We start from the raw sequence: 23,963 nt of genomic DNA on the forward strand, positions 1-23,963 counted from the left end.
GAAATCTTAGTTATCCAGACACAAAGAATTAACACCCAAAGCTCACAACACAAATGGCTGATTTAGTTAGCCAAATGGCTGGTCGGCAGCAGCAGTTTCGAGCAGAAAGGGAGGGAGATCAGACTAATCCAATTTTTGTTTGGCTTTTGCAGCAGCTTCAGGCAAAAAGTATGGAGGGAGAAAGCATGTACTAGAAAGGTTCCCATAGGAAATAATGGAAATCATCAGCTCACCTAATGAACAATTTCCTGGGAACACATTATGTTTGGAAAGCAGGACCTGTGTGTATAATAGTAGTCTACATTCCAGTCATGTGGAAGTGTGTGTGTGTGTGCGTGTGGAGGGTCCTTCTGCCACCCCCACTGCCATCCAACATAACCCCCACTGCCATCCAGCATAATCGAGGACACATTCCAGTCAAACAAAAGAACTGCAGTAACAGGACCTGGGGAGGGAGCCAAGAGCCAGATGGGGAGGTTGCAGTTAGCCCCTGAGCCTGAGGCTTCGCCACCCCTGTATAGACCTGGTTGCTTTTATCTGAACACCCCAGTTTTACCTGTGTGAGTTGTTCAGACATGAGGTTACTTCCAGCGTCTCTGAGCTATGCTTCTCTTACCTTTTAAAATTGGAATATATGAGGAGTAAATTGATCCAGCTGCAACAGCAAGCATGTTTTTAATGTGGCTCTTCAAGACGCTCGTTGCTTTCAGGAAACGAACCGTAACAGGTTTGGGAAGGCCCCTTTGAAAGGCCATCTGGCATTGAAGCACTTAAGATAATTTGGCGGAAAGTTGGTGTGCGGCTTAATCCTTTTATAGCAAACAGAAGACTTCAGGATGAGATACTCTTGTATACACGGTTGGAGGAAACTGAGAGGCAGATGGGGAGGGGAGGTTTTATCCCTGCAGAATCCTTTCACCACTACAAAGCATCTTTTTTGTGAAAAGTATTAAATATCAGCAAACATTACCGTTGGCTGGAGGAAGGAATTAGTGGTTGGGCATTCTGTATATGCTCTCCCCTCATTTCTTCCTCATGTGCGGCTGGGAAGGCGGATAAACCATGGTTTAATTTCACTTTCCTGGCTCATCATTGCATATGATCCAGGAAACATGGTTCAAACCAGGGATCACCAGTGGTACTCCCATGCGCCCAGTGGCGCCCTTGAGAGCTTCCTTTGGTCCCTACAAAGCCTCTTAGCCCCCTCCCCTCTTGCTGCTCCTTTGGTCATGATGTGGTAAGAATTTACTTGTAAGCCACATCTTAATGGTTCATGCCCAGGCGAGGGAATAACACCTTAAAGAAAAACGCAACCAAGAGAGATATACAAACTCATCATCCGGTAGGGACCCAATTTGTTAGAGGAGCTGTTGCAGTAGGGCAGCCTCCAAAACCAGTAGTTCAGTGGACCACCAGTTTAGGGAACTGCCCCAGAGACACATTTTAACAATGCTTTTACAGGGTTTTTTCCAACACAATACATCATTAGTTCATAGCACGCATACAGAAAGAGAGGCCACCAGTCAAGGGGTTAAAACTGTCTTGCTCCGTTACATTACCTTTCCTTCATGCAGACAGATAAGCTAGAGATTTAGTAGTTTGTAGGGTCACTCAGTACATAGCTCATATAAGACAGAAATACAAGAATCAAACAATTCATTGGTAGTAATCTTCTATACAGAGAATAAATGCAATTGCTGTAGGAGATAGAAGGCTATTAAGTGACTACAGCAAAAAAAATGTATCAGTGATGTGGTGCTGGTGGTTGTCTTTTGCCCCGTGAAAAGTGCATAGAACAGAAGGCGGAAGTTGGAAGAACAATGTTCTTTCTCGTTTCCTCTTTCATCTCTATGTGCGTTTCAAGGCTCAGGTGAATTATTTTGCCAGATTCCTTGGAAAAGTGGTGTGTGTGTGTGTGTGTGCATTCTTTGTCTGGGTGGGATGATCCAGGGGAGGGGTTGGTGAGAAGAGACCGGGTGGGGTGGGGTGGGTGGTCCCCTAGGCACCTCTCAAGAGATAAAAAGTTTTTATCTTGGGAATTAGCTATTCCCAACACCAAAACTGTTATGGTCCCTGGGAAGCAGCATTGTGGCTACTTCCCATTATTGCCTCTCAAGTAACTGTCTGCTCATTAACACGCAGCTAACAATGTCAATGCCGGGCTCCCAGCTCCCGATGGCCCGTTACGGTTCTGGCCAACAGCCCCTGATATTGCCACAGTCCATCCAGCTCCCCCAAGGCCAGAACCTGTCTGTTGGAGCTCCTCGCAGAATTCTCTCGCCTGGCTCTCAGCCGCCTGTCCTTGCTTCGAGCAGGGAGGTAAGGACCCACAGGGTGTGTATATATGTTAATTGATTTTTTTTAAAAAAATAACCTATTTCTATTATTAACATACTTTTTAAAATTCACAACCTCGAGGCTACACTACAATAATGCACCCTGCATGGAGTTGCCCTTGAACTCATTCCAAGAACCTTCAAGCAATTCATATGGCATCTCATCTCCTGACAGATTTAGGAGTGTGGCAAGCATGTTAACAAGATCTGCATTGGCTTCCAGTTACCTCGCAGTTGTCATTTGCCAAGCAACTTGCATTTTCTTACTTATCTGAAAGGTTGGGGGCGGGGAGAAAGATGACCAAGAGAGAGAGAGAGAGATGTGAAACAGGTTTTTATAAAGTCATGAATGATCTGGAGAGACTAAAATCCCACCTCTGCCACTGCAGTAGAACTCGAGGTCATCCAGAGTGAATTTGTTTGGCAGTAGATTCTGGACAGACAGTAGGAAGTACTTTGCCACACAGTGTATCCCTAACATGTAGAGCTCACTCCTCCACAGTGTGGTAAGGAGATTAGACAAAGTCATGGAAGAGAATTGGTCTGTAATTGTGACTGTCGTGTCCCCTCTGCACTATACATTTAAGGCATGTCTTGTCTTTTCTTCGCTCAAAGAATCTTGGGAAGTGTAGTTTGTTAAGTGAGCTGAGAGTTCTTAGAAGATCCCCAATTCCCCTCCACAAAGCTACAGTTCCTGGAGTTGCCTGCAAAGAGGAATTGACTGTTAAACCACTCTGGGAATTGTAGCTCTGAGAAGAGAACAGGAGTCTCCTAACAGCTCTCAGCACCCTTAACAAAGTACAGCTCCCAGGATTCTTTGGTCTGTGGGGAGCCATGACTGTTGGACATGGCATGATAACTGCTTTAAATGTATAGTGCAGCTGGGGCCTATGGTTTGGGAGAATGTCTGAAACTGAGCCAGAATCTCTTTCCCATCCTCAAGATGGTGAAGTATTTTTGTGAAAAGGAAATAACCCTGCAACCTGTTCCTTTCTCCTTCCAGTCCTCGCATGTAGAAATGAAAGGATTCCACTTTGCAGACGCAAAACAGAATACTCCCACAGCAGGGTCCATTCCATCGCCTCACACATACAGGTGAAATACAGTTTTGATTGCTGCAGGTTTATTTTTGTTGAGTGGGATGGAGAGAGAGCAGGGAAAGGGAAAGGTCCCCCCTCCCAAATTTGCATATATAAATGCCTATGAAATTTGTTAATTTAATTCTAATCTTAAGAAACTTGTATGTTAAACAAGGTTTATTTAGGGGTTCTATCCAGTGTTAGTTCTACTCAGTCAATCCACTGAAATTGATGGGTATGCCTAACCTTAATTTCATTGGGTCTCCTCTGAGTTGCATTTAGTGAGATCCAGTTAGCTTAATCAGGTTTTATTTTAATGATCTCCTGAAAAGGTGCCCCTGATTTTCTCATTTGCAGATTTTTAACATTTTATTATTTCTAATACAGTCGTAAAATCTGCAGAGGGGAAGTGTAACCTTAAAAAGACACCCCCGCCGTTTTTGCTTACAGAAGGGAAAGACTGTGGGTAAATAATATTCCACCTGCTTTGCCTGCAGAAGGTCCCAGATTCAATCCCCAGCATCTCCAGTGTGAAAGATTCCCCTTCTGAAACCATTTTCCCTGTCCCGCTGTCAACAATTATGATTGCTTGGCATTTTAATTGGCTGTATAAATAGCTGTAGATATTGATAGCATTATTTGACTAAGGATCCTAGCTCAGGGGCAGAGTATCTGCTTTGTATGCAGAAGGTTCCTGGTTCAATTCCTAAAGGCATCTCCAGGTAAGGATGGCAGGTAGACTCGCTCTCTGAAAACCACTGCCTTTCAGTGTAGATAGTATTGAGCTAGGTAGACTAGTGTTCTGACTCTGTACAAGGCAGCTTGCCTTTCCTCTAACCTGGATGGGGATGCTTCTTGCACATTTACTTTGGTAGAACAGGGATGGAGAAGCTGTGTGGTTGGCCTGCAACTCCCATCAGCCCCAGCCAAGCAACACGAGAGTGGTCTCAGATGATGGAAGTTGTAGTCCAGCAACATCTGGATGGTCACAGGTTCCCCACACCTGATCTAAAAAGCTTGCTTCAGATCCATTGGGTTGGATCCATAATCCTTTGCCTGCTTGAACTTGGTTGGTTGGGGTTGATGGAGAGCTACAGGTCCCCCTACACTTGATGTAAAAGAGCCAGTCAGGCTGAGCTGGTCTTCATTTCACCATGGTTTAGTACTACATGCATGAGCGGGAATGAGCCTAAGTGAGGCTCAGTTGCTCTCTCCTCCTCCCATGTGTCCAGGAGAAAGCTTTCTGCTCTGTGTAGTTTCAGTTTCCATGAATCTTGGGTTGTCCTTGCATAGAGACCACAGACTGTGATTTAAAACAACCCTGGTCAGGTTCTTAACAAGCCAGCTTCAACCCATGGTTTATGAAGCTGGTGTGCTCAGTAAACCAGAATTTGGGTGGTATCTGGTGCTGGTCCTACTCAGAGAGTATACCTACTGAAGTTAATAAACATGACTAACTTGGGTTCATTAATTATAATGGGTCTACCATGAGTAGGGCTTAGTTGAAAGCAACCCTTGGTTTTTAAGTCACAAGGTATACTTCATACCTAACACTCAGGTTCATGCGCACCAGAGTGCTAAATCAGGTGGGGGCCACATTTCCTCATGGGCAGCCTTCTAGGAGCCAGATGCAGAAGTGGGCTGGGTAAAGGAAATGACTCCATCATGGCCCATATTTTATTCTCAAAGAGATTTCAATGGCTACTGTTAATAGGCTGAACAAGGGCACTCCTCTTGGGGTCTGGGAATTCCCACTTGCATCCAATGTTAGTCCTACTCAGAATAGACCCATTGTAATTGATGGACATGACTAACGTTACATTGATTTCAGTAGACCTGCTCTGAGTACTTATGGATCACCTTCAGGGAGCCACATACTGGTGGTAGTCAGGGCCTGAGACAAAAGGGAGTAGAGCAATGAATATAAATACTACTTTTGTAGAATTGACTAATTTCTGCATGCACAAACACCTCTCTGTCCTCCCGTCCAAACAAGCAAAGGCACAATCTCAGTTCATGGACACATTCCAGCCAGGCAAAAAGACTCAAGGAGGGTGCAGGGCAAGACCACTGAGAAGGTGTGGCCTGGAGAAAGTCCTGAGAGCCAGAAAGCAAGGCCTTGGACACTGCATTTGGCCTCTGGGTCTGAGATTTATTATCCAACCCCAAATGTCACATTTTCTAGGAATTTTACTCAGTAATGTTATGCCAACCTCTTGAGTTGCTTAAGGCATTTCCATAACTGAAGCCACATTCACAGCTTACATATAAAGCCTTATGATACCACTTTAAACATCATGGCTTCCCCAAAAGAATTATGAGAGTTGTAGTTTGTTAAGGGTGCTGAAAGTTGTTAAGAGACCCTTAATTCTCCTCACAAAGCTAATATTCCCAAAGTGGTTTAGCACTCAATCTCAATTCCCAGGTAAATCTGAGAATTGCAGCTCTGTGAGGGGAATGAAGGGGAAGGTATCATAAATACTATAAGCAGCTTTAATAAATAGCTCTCCTGAATCATTGGGGGAAAGCTGTGACTTGGTATCATTGCACTTTAAATGTACGGTGTGGATGTGAGACACAGAGCCTCCTTCCTTGCCTCTTTTGGGCTGTTTAGTTTATCTGTGTTTCATTCCTGCACATTGTTTGTCTGTGGGATGCGTTACATAAAATTAAGGGCCTTGACTCTCTGAGGCACTGGATTTGCGCAGTTCCGGCAGCCGGCATTTGATTTGATTTTTGTTTTGTTTTGTGGTGGAATTTTGACATTTCAGCAGAGAAAGGATCGTTGGTGAGCATTGTGCTGGACATGTCGGGGCTCCAGAAGTGTGGGGAGGTAGGTAAAATGAAACAGGACTCGTGGTGGGGGGAACATGCCCCTGACTCCTGGCAAACACTTGAACATCTGTGAGGTGGATAAAAAAAAATGTGGAGTCCACAGGCAACCCTCTTTTAATTGTGATTGCCCCCTCCGGGGCCTGCCTGCTGAGCTCGTTCTTGATTTTTGAGGTGGTGATTCCCTCTGTCTTTGCTTGCTCTGTCTTAACCTTTGTGTGTGTGTGTGTGTATGTGTCTGTCTGTGTGCGTGTGTGTGTTTTCTTTTCGCCCCCTGCAGGCCTAATTCTGCCAGCCCCAGTGGGAAGCCCTCTGGACCGGCCGTCAATATGAACTCTGTGCAGGGGCATTATATCCAGCAGGTAAGGATAAAGGCAAAAGCTCCCTTGTATGTATGTAGTCCTCACAAAAATGGCTGCCGCAATGGCTGCCACATTCCTCTTCACAATGGCTGCCAAGGGGTAAGCAGGGACCAATGAGGCGAGGGCAGGTGGGACGTGAGGCAAGCAGCAGAAACCGGTGGCTTGAGATTGGCTCTACTGTCACCTGGTTTTCTGGGCCAGGAGGATTCTGGGAAAGGCCTACTCTTGCCTCTTTTCACCTGAAACTTGGATGAGGCTTGGGTCACATCCAAAGCATATACATTTAAAACAAATGACTTCCCCAGATGAATCCTGGGAGCTATTGTTTGTTAAGGGTGCTGGGAATTGTAGCTTTATAGAGTGTAAACTGCCATTACCAGGATTGTGGGGAGGAAGCTATGTTCTTTCAATGTGTGTTATATGTATGTTGTGGATATGCCCTTCACAGGGTTCCTGATCAAAGGCCTGCGACACCTGAAAACCCTTCTGCTGCAGACGTTATTCTGGGTCCCGTAGCATCTCAGAACTTCATTCCACCCCTGAAGCTGCCCTTTTAGGGGGTACCAGCAGCCATAGTTTCCACCTTCTATTCTTGCACGTGCTGTGGGGGCACTTTCTATCAGTGGGCTCCCCCACTTGGCAGTAGAGCTCCCCATTCCTGGCAGAGACACCTCCACTCCCATCTGCCCACTGAGGGCCAGTGTGATGTGGTGGTTAGAGTGTTGGGCTAGGAGTTGGGAGACCAGAGTTCAAATCCCTGCCTCAAGCAAGAAGCTCACTGGGTAGCCTTGGGTCATTCACTGCCTGTTCATGTAATCTACCCTCTCAGGCTGGGGGGTAGAATTAAATGAGGAAGGGGAGAACCATCTAACTACCTGGAACTTGGAGGAAAAATACAGATATACATGAAATTGTTATTAGTAGCAATAATATCCTTTTGAAGGTTAGGAGCACTCTGTCCCAAATAATCTGAATGTACATATAAACGAATAATTCTCTGAGTGGGCATTTCCATGCTGGCCACAGAGAATAAAGCATTTCTTTGCTGGAAGAGGTACATTATTGTTGTTTTAATAATTAGCTTGCATTTCCATGCTAGCCACAGAGAAGGGGGTTTCTCCCCCTTTGCAGCTCTCAGGCTACTAGCCTCTTAGTATTTAAAAAAATAAAAAATGCCAGACTTACTTGCAAGGCTGATTTAATCCGCATCCCTATATTCTAAGAAAATATTTTCATTGCAGGGGATTGGAGGGTCTCAGTGCACTGAGTGCGCTTGCAGGTCAAGCATGATCTCTCAGGTGCCCAATTCCTTCCTTTGTTTTCATATTCTCCCTCTTTCTCTCCTTCATATATCCCAGCAGGCAAAACAGCGACTGGACGAAAGCAAAGGCAGCCTTGGAGTGGTGAAACTTCCAGAGCCCCCTTCTGCCAGTCTGATTAAACCGGTGCGCACGGGAGCCATCAAGCCTCAGGCGGTCAAAGTGGAGGAGAGCAAGGCCTAAGCAACTATGCCACCAACCTACCCTCTTCCCCAGCCCCAGGATGCCAGTCAGCTTTGTTATACTCCACACACACCATAGAAAGAGAGAGTGAGAAGCCTCTGCAAATCACTCCACGTTTTCCACCCTGGCCACCGGCTGTGCTGAGACTCCTTGCCACCCTCCCCGGCTTTACTGCAACTTATCTGTCAGCTGCCTGAAGCGTTGGTCTCGTCAGAGTCCTCCTCCTCCCAACAAAGCAGTTCTTTGAGCCGTGGATTTTGATGTGGACCTGCTTGCTTTCAAATGACAACAACAAAAGGCAACCATTCCTGCTGTACCGCTGCTGCTGCTGTCCCCCCTCCCCGAAAATGACTTGAGTGGCTCTGGTGGCTTTTGTTCTTTCCTTTTCCTTGCTCCCACGTGCAAATAGCAGTGACCGCTTTTGGGGGGATGGAGCCCACCCTTCTCCTCTTTGTGTCAGCTGAGCGGTAACGAGATCAGGAGTGTGCTGGATTTTATTTTATTTTTTAATAACAAAAAAAAAAAAAAACCAGGCCTCCAAGGTTTTTAAAGCAAAACAGGATGCTGTGTCTTTGTTTTTATAGCAGGACGTTTCTAAGTTCACTTGCATTTCTTTCTCTTCTTGTCTTCTACTCTTTGCCTTCTGAAAAATGACACCCCCCTCCCCCAAATTAAATCATGTACCTGGGTGCTCCCACTTTGGGCAGAGGGGATGTATGGAAAACAGTTCCTGTGTGATATGTTGAGCTTTCTACGCTCCTTTTAAATTGAGGCTGTGTCAATGCTTAGCCCTTATTTGTTTATTTCATAAAATTGATATACCGCTTGCGGTTTGAATCCCCGTGACGGGGTGAGCTCCCGTTGCTCGGTCCCTGCTCCTGCCAACCTAGCAGTTTGAAAGCACATTAAAGTGCAAGTAGATAAATAGGTACCGCTCCGGCGGGAAGGTAAACGGCGTTTCCGTGCGCTGCTTTGGTTTGCCAGAAGCGGCTTGGTCATGCTGGCCACATGACCCGGAAGCTCCCTTGGCCAATAAAGCAAGATGAGCGCCGCAACCCCAGAGTCGGTCATGACTGGACCTAATGGTCAGGGGTCCCTTTACCTTTAAATACCGCTTGATTGTAGGAAATCCTCAAAGCGGTTTACAAAAGGTGAAAAAAAACGACACAATAAAATTGAGGCAAAATTACAACCCATTTTATCCCTAAGTTAAAATGCTCAAACATATTAAAATTACCTCAACTTTCTAAGCATCAGGGTAGGCTTGCCTAAACACGAATGTTTTTAGCAGGTGCCAAAAAGAGTACAATGAAGGCGCCTGCTTGATCTCAATGGGCAGGGATTAGCCGTTGGCTCTTTAAAATCCTTTCAAGTAAAATATAGGATAAATGTGTGGGGAACCCTTTTGGCCCTGTTGTTGAATGACGGTTCCCATAATCATCTCTAGCCATTGGCCATGCTTTTTGGGGTTGATGGGAGTTGTCGTTCAGCAGCATATGGAAGGCCACAGGTTCCCCACTCTTGGGATAGGTAAAGGCATTTGATGGCTTAGGACATGCTTCATTTCCTCCCTCTTCCCTTGTTAAACTAGAAGCAGAACTTGCTTTAAAAGTAAAAACCATTATTAAAGGCATTTATAGTAGGTCCAGTAGCTGCTCCAGTTGTTGTCTCTTCTGCCTGCCTGCCCCTTGCAGTATAAAAAGAACAAGAAAACCACCATTGCTCTCATTTCAGAAATGCCAGCACGTTTATTCCATGAGATCTACCCCAATCTGGTCATCATCTGTGTGGAGTTGGGGTGTTTTTGTTTATATTTAAAAACAAAAATTCTGGAAGCAATTAGATTCTACACAAGGGGGTCTCCTCAAGATTCTACACAAGGAAGTTCTTGCCTTGCTGGGATCTGAGTTAGTTGAGAGTCATTGGGTTGATTCCAGTGTCAACAATTTTCAGTTAGACCTCGTGAAATTGATGGACTTGACTAACTTAGGCACGCTAATTTCAGTAGGTCTGTTCTGATTAGAACTTTGTTCAGTGCCACCCAGTGGACTTCTTTTGGTAGCTGAGATGCATGCCCACTACTGAAGCAAAATGGTAGAAGCCTCCTTCTGCACAACACACAACAGCAGATCAAAGGCTTGATTCCTTGTGAATGAAAGAAATCGCCGTGTGTGGGAGAGTTTTATTTCCTTCCTCCTTCCTTCTCCCCTCTCACATCCACACAAACACACACCCTTTTGCAAATAATTACTTTTAGAGCACTTGGGTGACTCTAGAATCAACCAAACGTAACCTCTTCATAACTTGCAAAGCGGCCATGCTCTGAAAAGGCAGGATTATACTGGATTCCATTTTCATGTCTGGTTTTGTGTTTTTAAAAGATGCTAGAGGTCTCAAGTGGACTAATTGCTTCCACTTATTTCCTGTTTAGATTTGTCTTGTTAAAAACACTAGAGTGGAGAAGGAAAATTCTCTTTCTTTTGTAGACAGTAACTTGAAATTTTGTCCTAACCGCCTTTTTCTGCTGGTGGTTGTTCTGCTGGTGGCTCCAAAGACAAATGTTTTGAACAAAGAATGTATTTAAGAAGGATTTGCGAGAGGTGGTGGGGAGAGGATTTGCAAGATTTGGAACACCCTCCTGGATTTCTTTTTTTAAAAGAGTTTTTAATTTCTTAAGCTTGGTAAAAACCGTGACATTTATAGGACAGCTTTAGTCCTGACTTCTAGGCTTGTTTTAACTCAGCCATGGCAATGTTTTCTCTTCACCGTTTTGTGTGTGTCTGCGTGTTTGTTTTCCTTCATAGAAAACCGTGGAAGGGGCTTGAGATAGATGGTGCTTTTAAATAAATTTATAAAATTGCCATTCCTGGGGAGCAAGAGGGTTATTTCTTGGGTTTCTAGTTTTGATGGCAGAGCTGCCCCCAATGCTTCTAGCATCTTAGAGTGATTTGAAGTTTAGTAATATTGGAGTTGCAGAAGTTCTTTCCTCACCCCCTGAATCTCACCCTGCCCCCACCCCACCTTTTCAAAGACAGTGACGTTAATATTTCCCGGATAATCTTGCTCTTTTTCTTCTTCTGCATGATGCCTCTGCTACTTTGAAATATCATGAGCAATTATAAAAACGCTTCCTTGGATTTTTTAGGGGTGGGTGGGTGGGTGGGCTGTGACTGATTTTAAATTTCAACAAACTCAAATCCTGCTCTCACCAGCATATTGCTTTGCACCTTTAGCACTCTTGTGATGCCCTTTTAATTTTAAAGAAGACACAAACCTTGTTATTTCTTTTGTATATGACTTTCAGATGGTCCTTCTGCAAATCGCAAGGCCGAGGGGGAGGGTGGCATTGGTGGAGCTTGAGTTTATTGCTAGATGCAAAATATCACAGAAACTCCTGGTGTAAATTTAATCAGAAATACAGTACTTACTATTGAGGGGGGGCGGTGGGGGAAGTCACCCTCTTTTAACAAGACAAAACACTAGAATTTATTTATACGTATTTGATGTTGTAGGTCTAGGTGAAAAAAGAAGTAAATGTTTCACTGCTCTATTTATATATTATGTCTGAATTTACTCTGTGAAGGAGAGGCCAAGAAGCAACCTCTTACTTTTCATTGCCTCTTTTTGGGGACAGGCAGGTTTAATTTGCATTATTACTGTTACCTGCAGCTCACATGACTTGTTTTTCACATGGAAAGCTGTCCCCTTACACCCTTGTTTTTTCAAAAATGCAAATGATGTCCCTTCTTTGCCACGTCTTCTTGTTTTTCTTCCACTTTAGAAAAAGATATACTTTGTGTTTTTTACAGTACCTGTTGGGGATCAATAATAAGAAGTTGAAATTTGTCTCTTGATTCTTTCAGTGCTACATTCTTCAGCTGAAGGTGGGGATAATAACCAATTTGGAAAGAGGTAGCAGATTCATAAAACCTCTGTGGCCTTCTGCTTCTCTCCTTACATTTTTGTGCAGTGACTTTGTCAGTTCTGGTGATAGTGCTGGCAGCTGACCCATGGAAATAAACCAGTTGTGGATGAGATATCCTCTGTGAGTGGGCTCCTCTTCCACAAACTGGGTAATTTTTGTCGCCATTCAATAGAAGAGAAGACTGGGCTTTGCCTCAGTTTCCCCTATCACCGGAACTGACTCTGCACGCATCCTCTACTTCCGGCAGATGTTTCACTCAGAGACAGGATTGTCTTGCTCCTGAGGCTGATGCAGAAGGGGCAGCCATGTAAGCTCAATGGCAGCTGATGCATCACTGTGTTTTCCAACCAGCTGGCATAGCTGCAGGCTTTATTACGGCTACGGTCACGTGTAAATAGTGTTCGATTCTACGCCTCCATTGCATTGTGCAGTGGTTCCCTTCTCCTGAAAACCCTCTTGTGAGTTCTTAGCTACTTTTCACGCCACGGTTTGTGGCCAGTTGTGGAGCAGAGAAAAGGCTGCAGCATATCCCTCTAAAATTAAAGGTGAAGTTGCACAGGTTCATATGAAGCAGTCCTTAAGTTGAATAATCCGTGGCTAGCTCCTGCGCAGCATGAGAACAGCAGCCACACAATTCTCTGCCTGCTGAATTTCATTTATGTTTGTGGCCCTGCCCACTCATTGTGTTAAAACATACCTCCCTCTGCCCCTCTTGAAAGACTGCTCCAAACTGATGTAATTCTCCTCCCCTTTTGCTATACTTTTAAAAGAATAGATTTGCAGTTCAGCTGTTGCCTCCTTTTTCTTTTTTTTAAACTGGCAGCTGCACCCACAACTTCCAGCAAGGACCCCTTACATCTCATTTGAGTTGCATGCAGGGTGGTGGTGATGGTTAGCCTCTGATTTTATGCAAAGATGCAACTCCTTTTCCATTGGGAGTGTGGATGGATAAACAAGCTCATGAGATGAAGCAGAATTATCTTAATGTCATGGTTCATCAAATGAGATGAACAAATCATTTTGAAGCAGTGGAACTGCTAAGTGTGGGAAGAATGAAACTGGTCTGGGCCCTATTTTAGGATATAGTATGCTTGTAACTTAAGACCTACTTGTGTCCAGTGGTTTTTTTCTACAAGATGTAACCATCTGAATAGTTATGTGGGAATTGCAATAGCAGTGTGGTACTCGCTTTGGCATGTTGAGACATTTCTTAAGCAGCAAGTTCCCCACCCACCCCATGCCCCTCGTCCTGTATAAATTGCATTTGTCGTTTCTGAAAGAGGGTATTGTACTCCTTTTAACCTCACAAACTGTACAGTAAAACTTTTTTTTTTCTTTTTTGGGCCTTTCCTTCTATTTGTCTTTTCATGTAGACCATATATTTGAAATGACAACTGACAACTTAAAATATCTTTTAATGTTCGACGTGGTTTTTTTTCCACCCTTAAAAAAAAAACCTTTCTGGGACAACTTTTTAACATGGACTGGATGTCTCTGATGACAGAAATCGCCAGGCTGGTGGCAGCAACGAGCTCTCTCTTTCCTCTTCTTGATTTCAGTTCCTATGGTTTCTCCTTTCAAATATGTGATTGTATTAGCTCTTTCCATATGAAAGAATTCTCCTTATTTAAATAAAAAAAACCTTAAAAAAAAACCCATGGTGTGCTTGTCAGCATTAGCACATGTTCATGGTTAACAGGTGGGTCAGACCGTATGAGCTCTGCTGTATCAGACCAAAGGTAAATTTTACAAGAACACAACAGCCTGCTTGATTAGGCCAGTGGCCCATCTAATCCAGCACTTTGTTCTCATAGTGGTCAACCAGATGTCGGTGGGAAACTCACAAGCAGCACCCAAGCACAGGAGCACTCCTTGGTGGTTTCCAGAAACTGGTATTCAGGAGCATTACTGCCTCCCAATCATGGAGGCAGGGCAAAACCATCGTGGCTAGTAGGTTTTGATAGCCTTCTGCATGAATTTCTCCATTCCTTTCTCAAACCCATCCTGGTTGGTGATCATTACTGCCTCCTGTTCGAGTTAACTAGAATCATAGAACTGTGGAGTTGGAAGGGACCCTGATGGTCATCTAGTCCAACCCCCCACAATGTAGGTGTTTGTTCCCAGGTAGGATTTTAAAAAAGATGCAACCACGAGATACAAGAAGCAAGGCACCCTGTTGCTGACTCAAGCCCTACTTTCTTGATTCAAACCATGTTGCAGTATGAGGCTGCACATCATACACATCACTAATCTGTCAAGCTCTCACAAACAACAGCAGGCATTTTGCACTCCTTATTTTGCTTCAAAATGCTTGCATAGTAGAACCGTAGAGTTGAAAGGGACCCCAAGGGCCATCGAGTCCAACCCCCCAGCAATGGAAGAATCTCAGCATCCTCCACAGGCTCTTCCCTATATCTGGTGGGATGAACATCATAAGAGCCTTCAGGGCCAGACCATAAAGACCTGTATCCTGTTCTCAGGCCAACCAGATCAAGATCGGAGTACGAGAGCACGCCCGTTCTGCAATTTTAGGCAACTGGTATCAGAAACATTACTGCCTCAGTGCAACACCAAATTTCGGGGCGACCCTCCCTCGGCCTTCCCTTCTGGATCATTGTTGCGGCGCCTCCTGCAGCGCTCCCTAAATCCACGTCTTCCGAAGAGTAAACCCACCGAAATTGATGGACATGATGACAAACTCGACGTTTGATAAATGTCAGTGGTTCTGCTCTTGAGAAGAATTTCATGGGGATACAGCTCTTAAGCTGGGTTTATTTTGAGTCCCACTGAAATCAATGGGATGGTGTCATGACTAATTTGTCCCATTGATTTCCACGGGATCTAAATACAAGCAGCAGCCGTTTAATCAAGCTTGGGGAATCTGACCCTAATGTTTACAGGCGAGATCCATGCCATACATTTAAAGAGCATGAATCCCCGCCCTCCGGAGGATCATGGGAACTGTAGTTCCTCTCTAACGGAGCACCGATTCCCACCTACTCTAATATAAACTACAGTTCGCATGAATCTTCAGGAAATGCGCAACTTCTGCGCAGAAGGCATAAATTAGGCCGTATCTCTGGGTTGCTATGGAAACAGCCGCCCTTTGCCTCTCATCCCGCCCACCTCGGGGTAGTGCTGGTGACGTCACATCCTGCCTCGCGTCCTCCTTCGTAGCTTTCCTGATGGAAGTGAGCCGTCTCTCGTGCCCCCCTCCCTTTTATTAAAAGTGGTACGGCCCAGGCTCCGCTTCATCAGTAAAGGCAGGAGGACGGCCGCATTTCTTGCGTGGGGGGGGGGAGGGTGAGGGGCGGGAAAGAGCGGAGAGAGGAAGGAAGAAAAGGTAGCCACTTGCTGACTTTGTGTGGGTGAAATTAAATTTCCATACTTTGTCTTGATTGGGGAGGGGCGGGGTTAAAAGATGCTTAGATATAAACGAGCCTTTTCTTAGGCGCACAGTCGTGTCCTGCTTTACTGAGGGGCTGATCGGGGGCGAGAAATGCGGTTTTTAAAAAATAAAATGCGCGCGGGTGAGGGGTAACAAGGGGAAAGCGACGCACGTGGAGGGGAAAGGGGGGTTAATCTGGGAGGGGGACATAGGGAGGAGGCCACTTCAGGCAAGAGGAAAGATTTAAGTAGAGCCTCCTTGTCCAGCTGCAGAATATATTTGATGCTGAGGGAACAGAGAAGTAAGGGAAGGGTTTTCCAAAGTTGGGTCTCCAGCTGTTTTGAGACTACAACTCCCATCATCCTAAGCTAGTAGGACCGATGGTCAGGGATGATGTGAATTGCAGTCCAAAAACAGCTGGAGACCCAAGTTTGGGAAACCCTGAAGTAGGAGGTGTCTTTTGCTTAGGGCCATAAATTTGCATAAAATATGCACCTGTTGGGGTGTTTGTGTGTGTGGACTGTATACTATATTCCGTGTTAGTCATAGTCATAGCTGTCAACTTTCAGATTTGAAAATAAGGGATCAGTAGCCTTACCTGTCCCAGGCACAGTCTACGGGATATCTAACAATTCGGGATAGCAGCGGGAAACGACACTGGAATAAGGGAATTTCCCACAAAAAAGGGAAGGTTGACAGCTATGGTTATAGTAGACCCATTGAAATGAATGGGCATGACTAATTTAATTTCAGGAGGGCCTACTCAGAATAAAAAGAATGACCTGGGCTGAAAAAATAAGGGAGAAGATGATGTCAGAGATACAAAGCTGCCTTCAGAGTCTAACCAGTAGTCCATCTAGCTCACTGTTACCCAATTTTCCAAACTCTGTGCACCATAAAATACTATTTTATCAATCAAAGGGTTTGGGTGCACTCCTGTGCATATTTACTAAAGAGTGAGCCCACTGAATTAAGTGATGCTTATGGATTGCAGATTTAATGAATTAAAAGGTGAGCCCAAAGCATCCATTCACAGATGCCTGCATCATATCTGCCTTTTTCTAGTAAGCTGCTTTTATGGGTGGGCAGTCCGGAGGCTGTGACTCATGGGAAAGCATAGGTTTCTACACACACACACACACACACACACACCTGGGCAAGAAAGAGGCATTACTTTTCAAGGACGTATTCTAGTAAGGCCAAAACATCCAAGGAGATTACAGAGTAGGTATGGTGAAATGAAATGTGACCTGGAGAGGAGGTGTGACTTGGAGAAATCCTGAGACCAGGAAGACAAGCTTCAAGGGCTGCATTTGGTCCCTGGACTTGAGGTTCCCCACTCCCCCTTCTGGAACGATATTCTATTAAATAATGACAAGAGCTCTCTTTACTTTTAGACTTGACAAAACTGCTGGACAAGATGCTAGGATTCCTGAAGCACCCAATTGTATTTTCCGTGCAGATCAACATGAATCTGGTGGTTTTGACTGTGGTGGGATTATTAAGCCGGTTGTGGGCCCTGTCCTACCCTCGTGCTGTGGTGTAAGCGAATTCTTCGGTGGTTTATATATATTTTTAATGACATTGGTTCTCCTGCACTGCAAGATCCAACTCAGTTGTTTTGTTTTGCCCTTTGTGTCACATTCTGTGGAGGCCACCACTGAAGTTGAAAGTCAGACTAAACATATTTTACTGAGTGAATAAAGAAAATAAATCAACTGAATAACAGGCGGGTTCCTATCCTTTAATAATGACATCCTAAATCTGGAGCCTAGGTTATACTGCCCCACCTTCCCTCTTCTCCAGGATTTTCTTCCTCTGCAATTTGCAGCCTACCCAGTCAAATAGAAAGTTACATAGGAGGTTGCTTTGTATGTCAGACCACTGATCCATCTAGCTTAGCAGTGTGTCTGCTGTATTTCAGATGGGAGTCTCTCCCATCACTACCTGGAGATGCCGGGGAATGAACCTAGGGCATTGTGCATGCAAAGCAAACAATTACTGAGCTACTGCCCTTCCTAAAACATAGTAAGCTGCCCTGTACCAAGTCAGACCATTGGTCCATCTAGCTCAGTTACTGTGCATACTAATTGGCAGCAGCTGCCCAGGGTTTAAACATGAGTCTCTCTCATCCCTACCTGGAGATACCAGGGACTGAGCCTGGGGCCTCCTGCCAGAAAATTTGTTGTCCTTTGCTGTGATTGCTGCAAAACCCACAGTCATGTACACTGACAACCCAGTTCCTTGCCCAGCTACTGAGAAGTTCATGTGCTTTCTGCTTGCTTGTGGCCTTTCAGCTTTGACGAAGTTTACTATGGCCAGTTCCTCTCTCTATATATGAAGCGGATCTTCTTTGTGGATGACAGTGGCCCACCATTTGGTCACCTGCTTCTGGCCTTTGGAGGTAGGGATGAATTTCATTGAGCCCGTATTCATTTCTCCTTTGCCATGAGAAAAATAGTTGTGAAGGTTCAGCACAAGGGAACAGCGTTACAGGTTTAGAAGCTAACTGATGGAAGATTCAGAATGGATGAAAGGGAAGGGACCTCTTTAACACCATGCATAGTTAAAGTATGAAATTTGCTCCCATGAAATGTAGTGATGTCCATCAGTTTGGATGTCTTTGAAGAAGGATTAAACAAACCATGGAGGATAAGGCTATCAAGCCATTGTGATGTACTGTAGGAGGCAACATGCCTCTGAATATCGTGGGTGGGAGGAGTGTTGTTGCACCCTGGTCCTGCTTGCAGGTTTCCTGTGGGGGCAACTGGTTAGGCACTGTGAGGACAGGCTGCTGGACTAGTTGGGCTACTGGCCCGATCCAGCAGGGCCCGTCTTTATTTTCTTAATATTCTTATGATTATCCATACCTCTCCATGTGCTGCTTCTACTGCTCTTCATAAAGCAAAAAAGCAGAACACCAAATAGTGAATCCAAACCGTCTATATCTATATACCCAGTTTCTAGAAAAGTGTTCCCTTTGTTATGAATAATATGAGAGAGAGAGAGAGAACTTGCATGGAAACCAATATACTGATATATATGACTGGTCTGTTTGATTCTAAAATAGTTTGGGCTCTGTTGAATTGCCACTTTACACAATTTTACACCAAACACCCAGTGACTTATACACGCTCTTTAATAGTGCCCTCTTATGCATCAAAAGCAAGTACCATTGTTTCCCTAGCATAAGTATTTTCAGGATTGTAACCTTTGTATATGTGTGTGTGGCTGAAATCCTCTTTCCTCCCTTCCATTTTAGGTTACTTGGGTGGGTTTGATGGCAATTTCTTGTGGAACAGAATTGGTGCAGGTAAGAGGTGTATGTGGTTCATCATAGCATGTCTGAGCTAGCTGGAAGTTAATTCCTTTTGTGGAAGGGTACATCTCAAAAAAGAAAGCAATAGCTTTTTCGTTTGAGTTGCCAACAGACACACCTGAAAGAGGAACAGGTATAGGGTTGTTTCTTCCAGTTGTCGAAAAGTTATGTTCTCCTACCCCTCGGCCTCTGGGTTGAAAGTACATCTTTGCCTTCTCCCCCACCCCTTGCAGCCTCTGACAACTGTTCTTTTAAACTTTGAAATATACTCTGATAAGAGGCCAGGGTTATCTCCTGATTGACATAAGGGTCTCACTAGGATTGTGCACAGCCTAATTTTGAAAGTATGAGGGGGAAGTTGCTTCATGATTGACATGTTCCAGTTAATCAACACTCTGTGCAGCCTGGCTCTGAGAAGGGGGTAGAACTGCTTCTGGAGTAGCTAGTTGATTTTTTAAAAGTGTTTTTGCACTGAACCAGAAGAACAGCTGCTGTCCCGTCCCTCAGATTTTGTGGAGGAAGATGCACGTCTTTCAGGTGTGCTTGCAAAGCAGTTCATCTGCAGGCACTCTTGAATGGGAGCTGGATGTAGTAGCATAGTAGGGTTGGAAGAGAGCTCAAGGATCATCTTGTCCAACCCCCTACAATGCAGGAATCACAATTTATGAATCCCTGAAATACAGCCATCTAACCTCTGTTTAAAAATCTGAAGTGAAGGAGAGCTCAGTGACAGAGATATCTCAGGAAGGGAACCTTTCTGTTCAGTCCTAATTGTGAGCAAAAGAAAGTGAGTTGTATGCAGTATCAGTAAAACCACTGAAATTGATGGGTGTGACTAACTCGGGAGCAGCAACTTCAATGGCTGTGCTCTGAGTAGGACCAGCATTGGATACAGCCCAAAATACTAGGTATGACGTTTAAGCTTGTTCTTTTCAGCACACCCTTCCGCAACAACAAAGTTTCTTCCAGATGTTGCCACCTGCAAGTTCCATTAACTAGATATGTAGAATGCTAATGCAAATTTAAATCTGTTTTTAGCTAATCATTTTAATTATTCTTTGAATGTTTCAAATAACTATTTTAAGCTGTTTTATCAATAGTGTTATTGTTTTATTCTTTTAGTAAACCTCAAGCAGTTGTTGTTTGTAATTTTGTGCCATATGGATTTTATGAAATAAATAAATGACCCCAACCAGCATTCCCATCAGCCCTTGTGTCACTGGCTGGGGATGGTGGGAGTGGTGGTCCAAAAGCAGCTGTGTTAGCTGGGGATGGTGGTGGTTGCTGTCCAATCCATCTGGAAGGTGTCAGGTCAAGGGGGAGGCAGATGGCCATGTGGTGCTCAGTGATTCCTGACTCTTGCTTGTGTCCTGCTCTGTTTCAGAATACAATCCCACTGTGCCAGTTTGGGCCCTGCGGCTGCTACCAGCCTTGGCTGGCGCCTTGTGTGTTCCTCTGGCATACCAGATCCTTGTGGAACTGCATTACTCACACTTTGTTGCTTTTGGAGCTGCCCTGCTGTTTCTGCTGGGTAAGGAATTTCCCCCTTCAGCTGTTCTCTTTATTGGATGCTGGTCACCATCCCTAGAAAGTATGCATACTTTGTAAGCTGCCTTATACAGAGTCAGACCGTTTGGTCCATGTAGCTCAGTGTTGTAAACATTGACTGGTAGCAGCTCTCCAGAATTTCAAGCTGCCCTACCTGGAGATGCCAGAGATTGAACCCGGAACCTTCTGCATGCAAAGCTGATGCTCTACCACTCTTTGTTTATGCTCAGAGCTCTTTACTCATGCTCAAACTTGTAGGTTTTCACAGAGCTTTGATTTCTGTATGCAAGCTACAGTCATAAACAAGGGTAGCCCACATGGTATTTATTTATTTATATTCTGCCTTTATCTTCAAGGAGCTCAAAGTGGTGTACATAGTTCTCGCCCTCCTCATTTAATCCTTACAACAACCCTGTCAGGTAGGTTAGGCTGAGAGGCAGTGACTGGCCCAGAGTCACCCAGTGAGCCTCATGGCTGAGTGGGGGATATGAACCTTGGTCTTCCAGGTCCTAATCTGACACTGCAGCCACTGTACTAGATTGGTTCTGGAGCATAGGGAGCTGCCTTTGGTTCATGTAGCTCAGTACTGTCTACGTGGACTGGCAGCAGCTCTCCATGGTTTCAGGCACAGGATGATTCCCAGCTCTACCTGGAGATGCCGGGGATTGAAGCTAGGATCACCTGCATGTAAGGCAGATTACTACATCTCCCATTATCCCCAGCATGGCCAGTAGTTTGGGATGACAGGAATTGTACATCACGTTGGCTGCTCTTGAAATAATGTAAGGGAAGTGCATACTACTGAGTTGTCCTCTATGAGGAAGGTATGCAGGGGTAGCCAATGACATGCCTTCCAGATGTTGTTGGTCTCCAACTCCCATCAGCTCCAGGTAGCATGGTCAGTGGTGGAGGATCATGGGAATTGGGAGTCCAACAACATCTGGAGGGCATCATGTTGTCCAGTTTAGAGCATCGGGTTCTTGGAATGCTTCGTTTCCCCAGATTTAAAGACACATTTTGACTTGTTTTCACCACTTTTGAGTGAGGGTCAATCATTTTTATTCCAGCTAAGGTGTTCTCTCTTCCTCCTCATTTGCTAACAGAGAACTCCCTGATCACTCAGTCCAGGCTGATGCTACTGGAGTCCATTTTAATCTTTTTCATCCTGCTGGCAGTTTTATCTTATCTGAAGTTCTACAATTCGCAGAAGCAAAGGTAAAAGGTGGCACAGAATTCTTTTCAGTAAATAAAGTAAAATAATTTGACAGTGAGACATATAGTGACCATTGTTGGCAGATCCAACCAGAAAAAGTGGAGACTTTGGTTGAAGCTTTCTGAGTTAGATGGGATTTTTTAAGCCAGTTGTAAAAGCAAGGAGTAGCTGTGGATTCCTAGTTCCTTTCCCTGGCAAAGTGAAGAGCAAAGTGAAGCTGGTGCATATCTTGGCTTCATAAGCTGGGACACACTGACGCAAACTGGGCTGGTGTGCACATCTTGAGGTTTTAAATTTGCACTAATTGCTGTTGCATATAAATAAATATATAGCAATGGATATCTTGCCTTGCTTAGAAGGGTTCTGTGTGGTTCCTGAGGATTGACTGGAGGGGTGTGGAGGGACTGAATTGACACTCAAATTCATTTTATTCATCCAGTCAGGTTTCTAGCCTGAGGATGTGTTTAATTACTTCTGTCTCTAACTTATTTCTTAAAAAAGTATATCCTAGCCTTCATTGCCCACTTGGCCACTGTGCCTGTGTTTGTTTGATGAACATGACTGACACCCATGTAGACTATGCTGGGTGTGCAAGCTAGACTAGGAACATAAGGAGCTGCTTTACACTAAGACAGACCTTAGGTTCATCTACTGCCTACAGTGGCTGGCAGCAACTCTCCAGGATTCCAGGTAGGGATCCCTCCCTGCCCTACCTAGCTACAAAAGCTGAGTCTACAGAAGAGGCCAGAGACCATCTTGGCTGTCTCTTCATGGAGACCCAGGTCATTGAGCCTGAGCTTCCACAGCTGCTGCCTGCCGTGAACCACCAATGGCAGAATGGCAGCAGCAACAGCAGATATGTTCTATGCTTATGATAATTATTTTGTTCACTTGCTAATTACGCTGTTTTAAATGTGTATTTTATATCTGACTTCCTTTAGCAATGTTTTCTTTTGAAATGTTTAAGATAAAAAAAACCTGTTGGGGTTGACTTTGCTGCGTTAAAAGAGTAACCTGGCATGCATGATCAGGCTGAGATTCTTGCACTGCAGGGAGTTGGATTTGATGACCCTTGTGGTCCCTTCCCACTTTATGATTCTATTCTCTGTGTTGACATCTTTTGTAATGTTTTGTTTTGAAATCTTTTAAGGTAATATTTTAGTTTCCTGTTAATTATATTGCTTCCAGTGTATACTTGACTTGCTTCAGCAATGTTTTATTCTGGATTGTTTCATTTGGTGTTTTAAGGTGGGTTGTAAACCGCTTTGAGATCCACCCCCTTAAAAATATAAAGTGGTATAGAAATGAAAACAACAACAACAAAATACCAGGAGATGCCAACCAGGATTGAACCTTCTGCATGCAACGCATATGCTCTTCCACTGAGCTATGGCCCTTTCCAAGAATATAGAAAGCAGCCTTATGCAAAGTCATACCTTCCACCCTTTTAGCTCAGTATTGTCTGTGCTGACGGGCAGCAGTGGCTCTCCAGGAATTATTCACTGGGGACTTTCCTAGCCTTACCTGGAAATGCTGGGCATTGAACTCAGGACCTTCTGCACCCAATGCAGATGCTTTGCCACTCAGTGGTGGTCCAGGAGAGCTGATATTAGCCAGAGTGCCCAAAATTGCACAGCAGCCGCAGACGTTTGCATTTCATCAAGCACTTATTCAGAAGCAGTTAATTGTGATGGGTTTAACTGTTTGCCTATTATATATTTATATGTGTGTGTGTGTTTTAATGTTGTCTTTCTTATTCAAGCCCCTTTTCCTCAAGATGGTGGTTCTGGCTCTTGCTCACAGGACTTTGTTGCTCCTGTGCAATTGGGTAAGCATTCATTCCCCCCCCCCCCTCTGTCTCCTTTTTCTATTGTACAATAATTCTCTCCCAAGTTGTTCTGAGTAGGGTTTGTCTTAAATTTCCTGCCTCGTGATGATTCCTGAATTCCTTATTTATGGCTGTGTGTTTCGCTTTGCTTTGTTTGGTTTTTTTGTTAAATATTTATATGCCAATTTTACAGCATTTCTTTATAAAGCAACTTACAAGAGCAGCATGAGGAATTAAAATAATGTAAAGGCAATAAAAACAGAAAACAATAACTAGAAAATATATCAGCCATCAAAAATTGGGGAGAGGGGGATGGGGTAGATTCCTTTATGGAGAAATGTCAGTGGCCTGATTAAAAAAAAAGGTTTTCTAACCCATTTGGAAGGCAAACAGTGGCCTCATTTAATGTTAGGAGAACAATCTATTATAAACCTTGTGCTCACATGCTGTTCCCTCTCTTCTGGGACCTCAGCAAGTTTCCAGTTATTTTTTAGATCAACCACAGTTTAACATTACATCTGCTCTCTAAACTGTGCCTAATCTTAACCACCATTATTGAAAACAAGCCAGCTTTATAAACGATTGCTTACGGAGAGGCCATGTCACAGATAGTTGAAGCTTTGGCAATGTA

General features: G+C 44.3%; 2 protein-coding genes across 16 annotated transcripts in view; both read left to right on the top strand.

Moving 5' to 3' along the window:
- PRRC2B (proline rich coiled-coil 2B) overlaps nucleotides 1-13,690 on the top strand; it is a gene marked incomplete at its 3' end in the record, with an annotated part of 68,951 nt that extends 55,261 nt beyond the window's left edge. For 4 of the 13 annotated variants that reach the window (XM_081897124.1, XM_081897129.1, XM_081897132.1 and 1 more), the window contains 4 exons: nucleotides 2,143-2,334; nucleotides 3,340-3,431; nucleotides 6,528-6,609; nucleotides 7,968-13,690. In XM_081897124.1, coding sequence (XP_081753250.1) covers nucleotides 2,143-2,334; nucleotides 3,340-3,431; nucleotides 6,528-6,609; nucleotides 7,968-8,111 — 510 coding nt within the window. Of the gene's footprint in view, nucleotides 1-2,142; nucleotides 2,335-3,339; nucleotides 3,436-6,186; nucleotides 6,249-6,527; nucleotides 6,610-7,967 lie in introns of those variants that run through there. The other 9 variants (XM_081897130.1, XM_081897133.1, XM_081897128.1 and 6 more) reach the window with 7 other exon arrangements.
- Nucleotides 13,691-15,185: 1,495 nt separating this feature from the next.
- Nucleotides 15,186-23,963, top strand: part of POMT1 (protein O-mannosyltransferase 1) — a 31,970-nt gene continuing 23,192 nt past the window's right edge. Inside the window, exons 1-7 of one of the 3 annotated variants that reach the window (XM_081897163.1) lie at nucleotides 15,186-15,268; nucleotides 16,822-16,966; nucleotides 17,722-17,828; nucleotides 18,687-18,737; nucleotides 20,128-20,274; nucleotides 21,395-21,506; nucleotides 23,267-23,332. In XM_081897163.1, the coding sequence (XP_081753289.1) occupies nucleotides 16,845-16,966; nucleotides 17,722-17,828; nucleotides 18,687-18,737; nucleotides 20,128-20,274; nucleotides 21,395-21,506; nucleotides 23,267-23,332 (605 nt within the window). In that variant the 5' untranslated portion in view covers nucleotides 15,186-15,268; nucleotides 16,822-16,844. Of the gene's footprint in view, nucleotides 15,269-15,297; nucleotides 15,401-16,821; nucleotides 16,967-17,721; nucleotides 17,829-18,686; nucleotides 18,738-20,127; nucleotides 20,275-21,394; nucleotides 21,507-23,266; nucleotides 23,333-23,963 lie in introns of those variants that run through there. The other 2 variants (XM_081897165.1, XM_081897164.1) reach the window with 2 other exon arrangements.

Source organism: Podarcis melisellensis (genome assembly GCF_964234715.1).
Source record: "Podarcis melisellensis genome assembly, chromosome: Z".
Lineage (NCBI taxonomy): Eukaryota > Metazoa > Chordata > Lepidosauria > Squamata > Lacertidae > Podarcis > Podarcis melisellensis.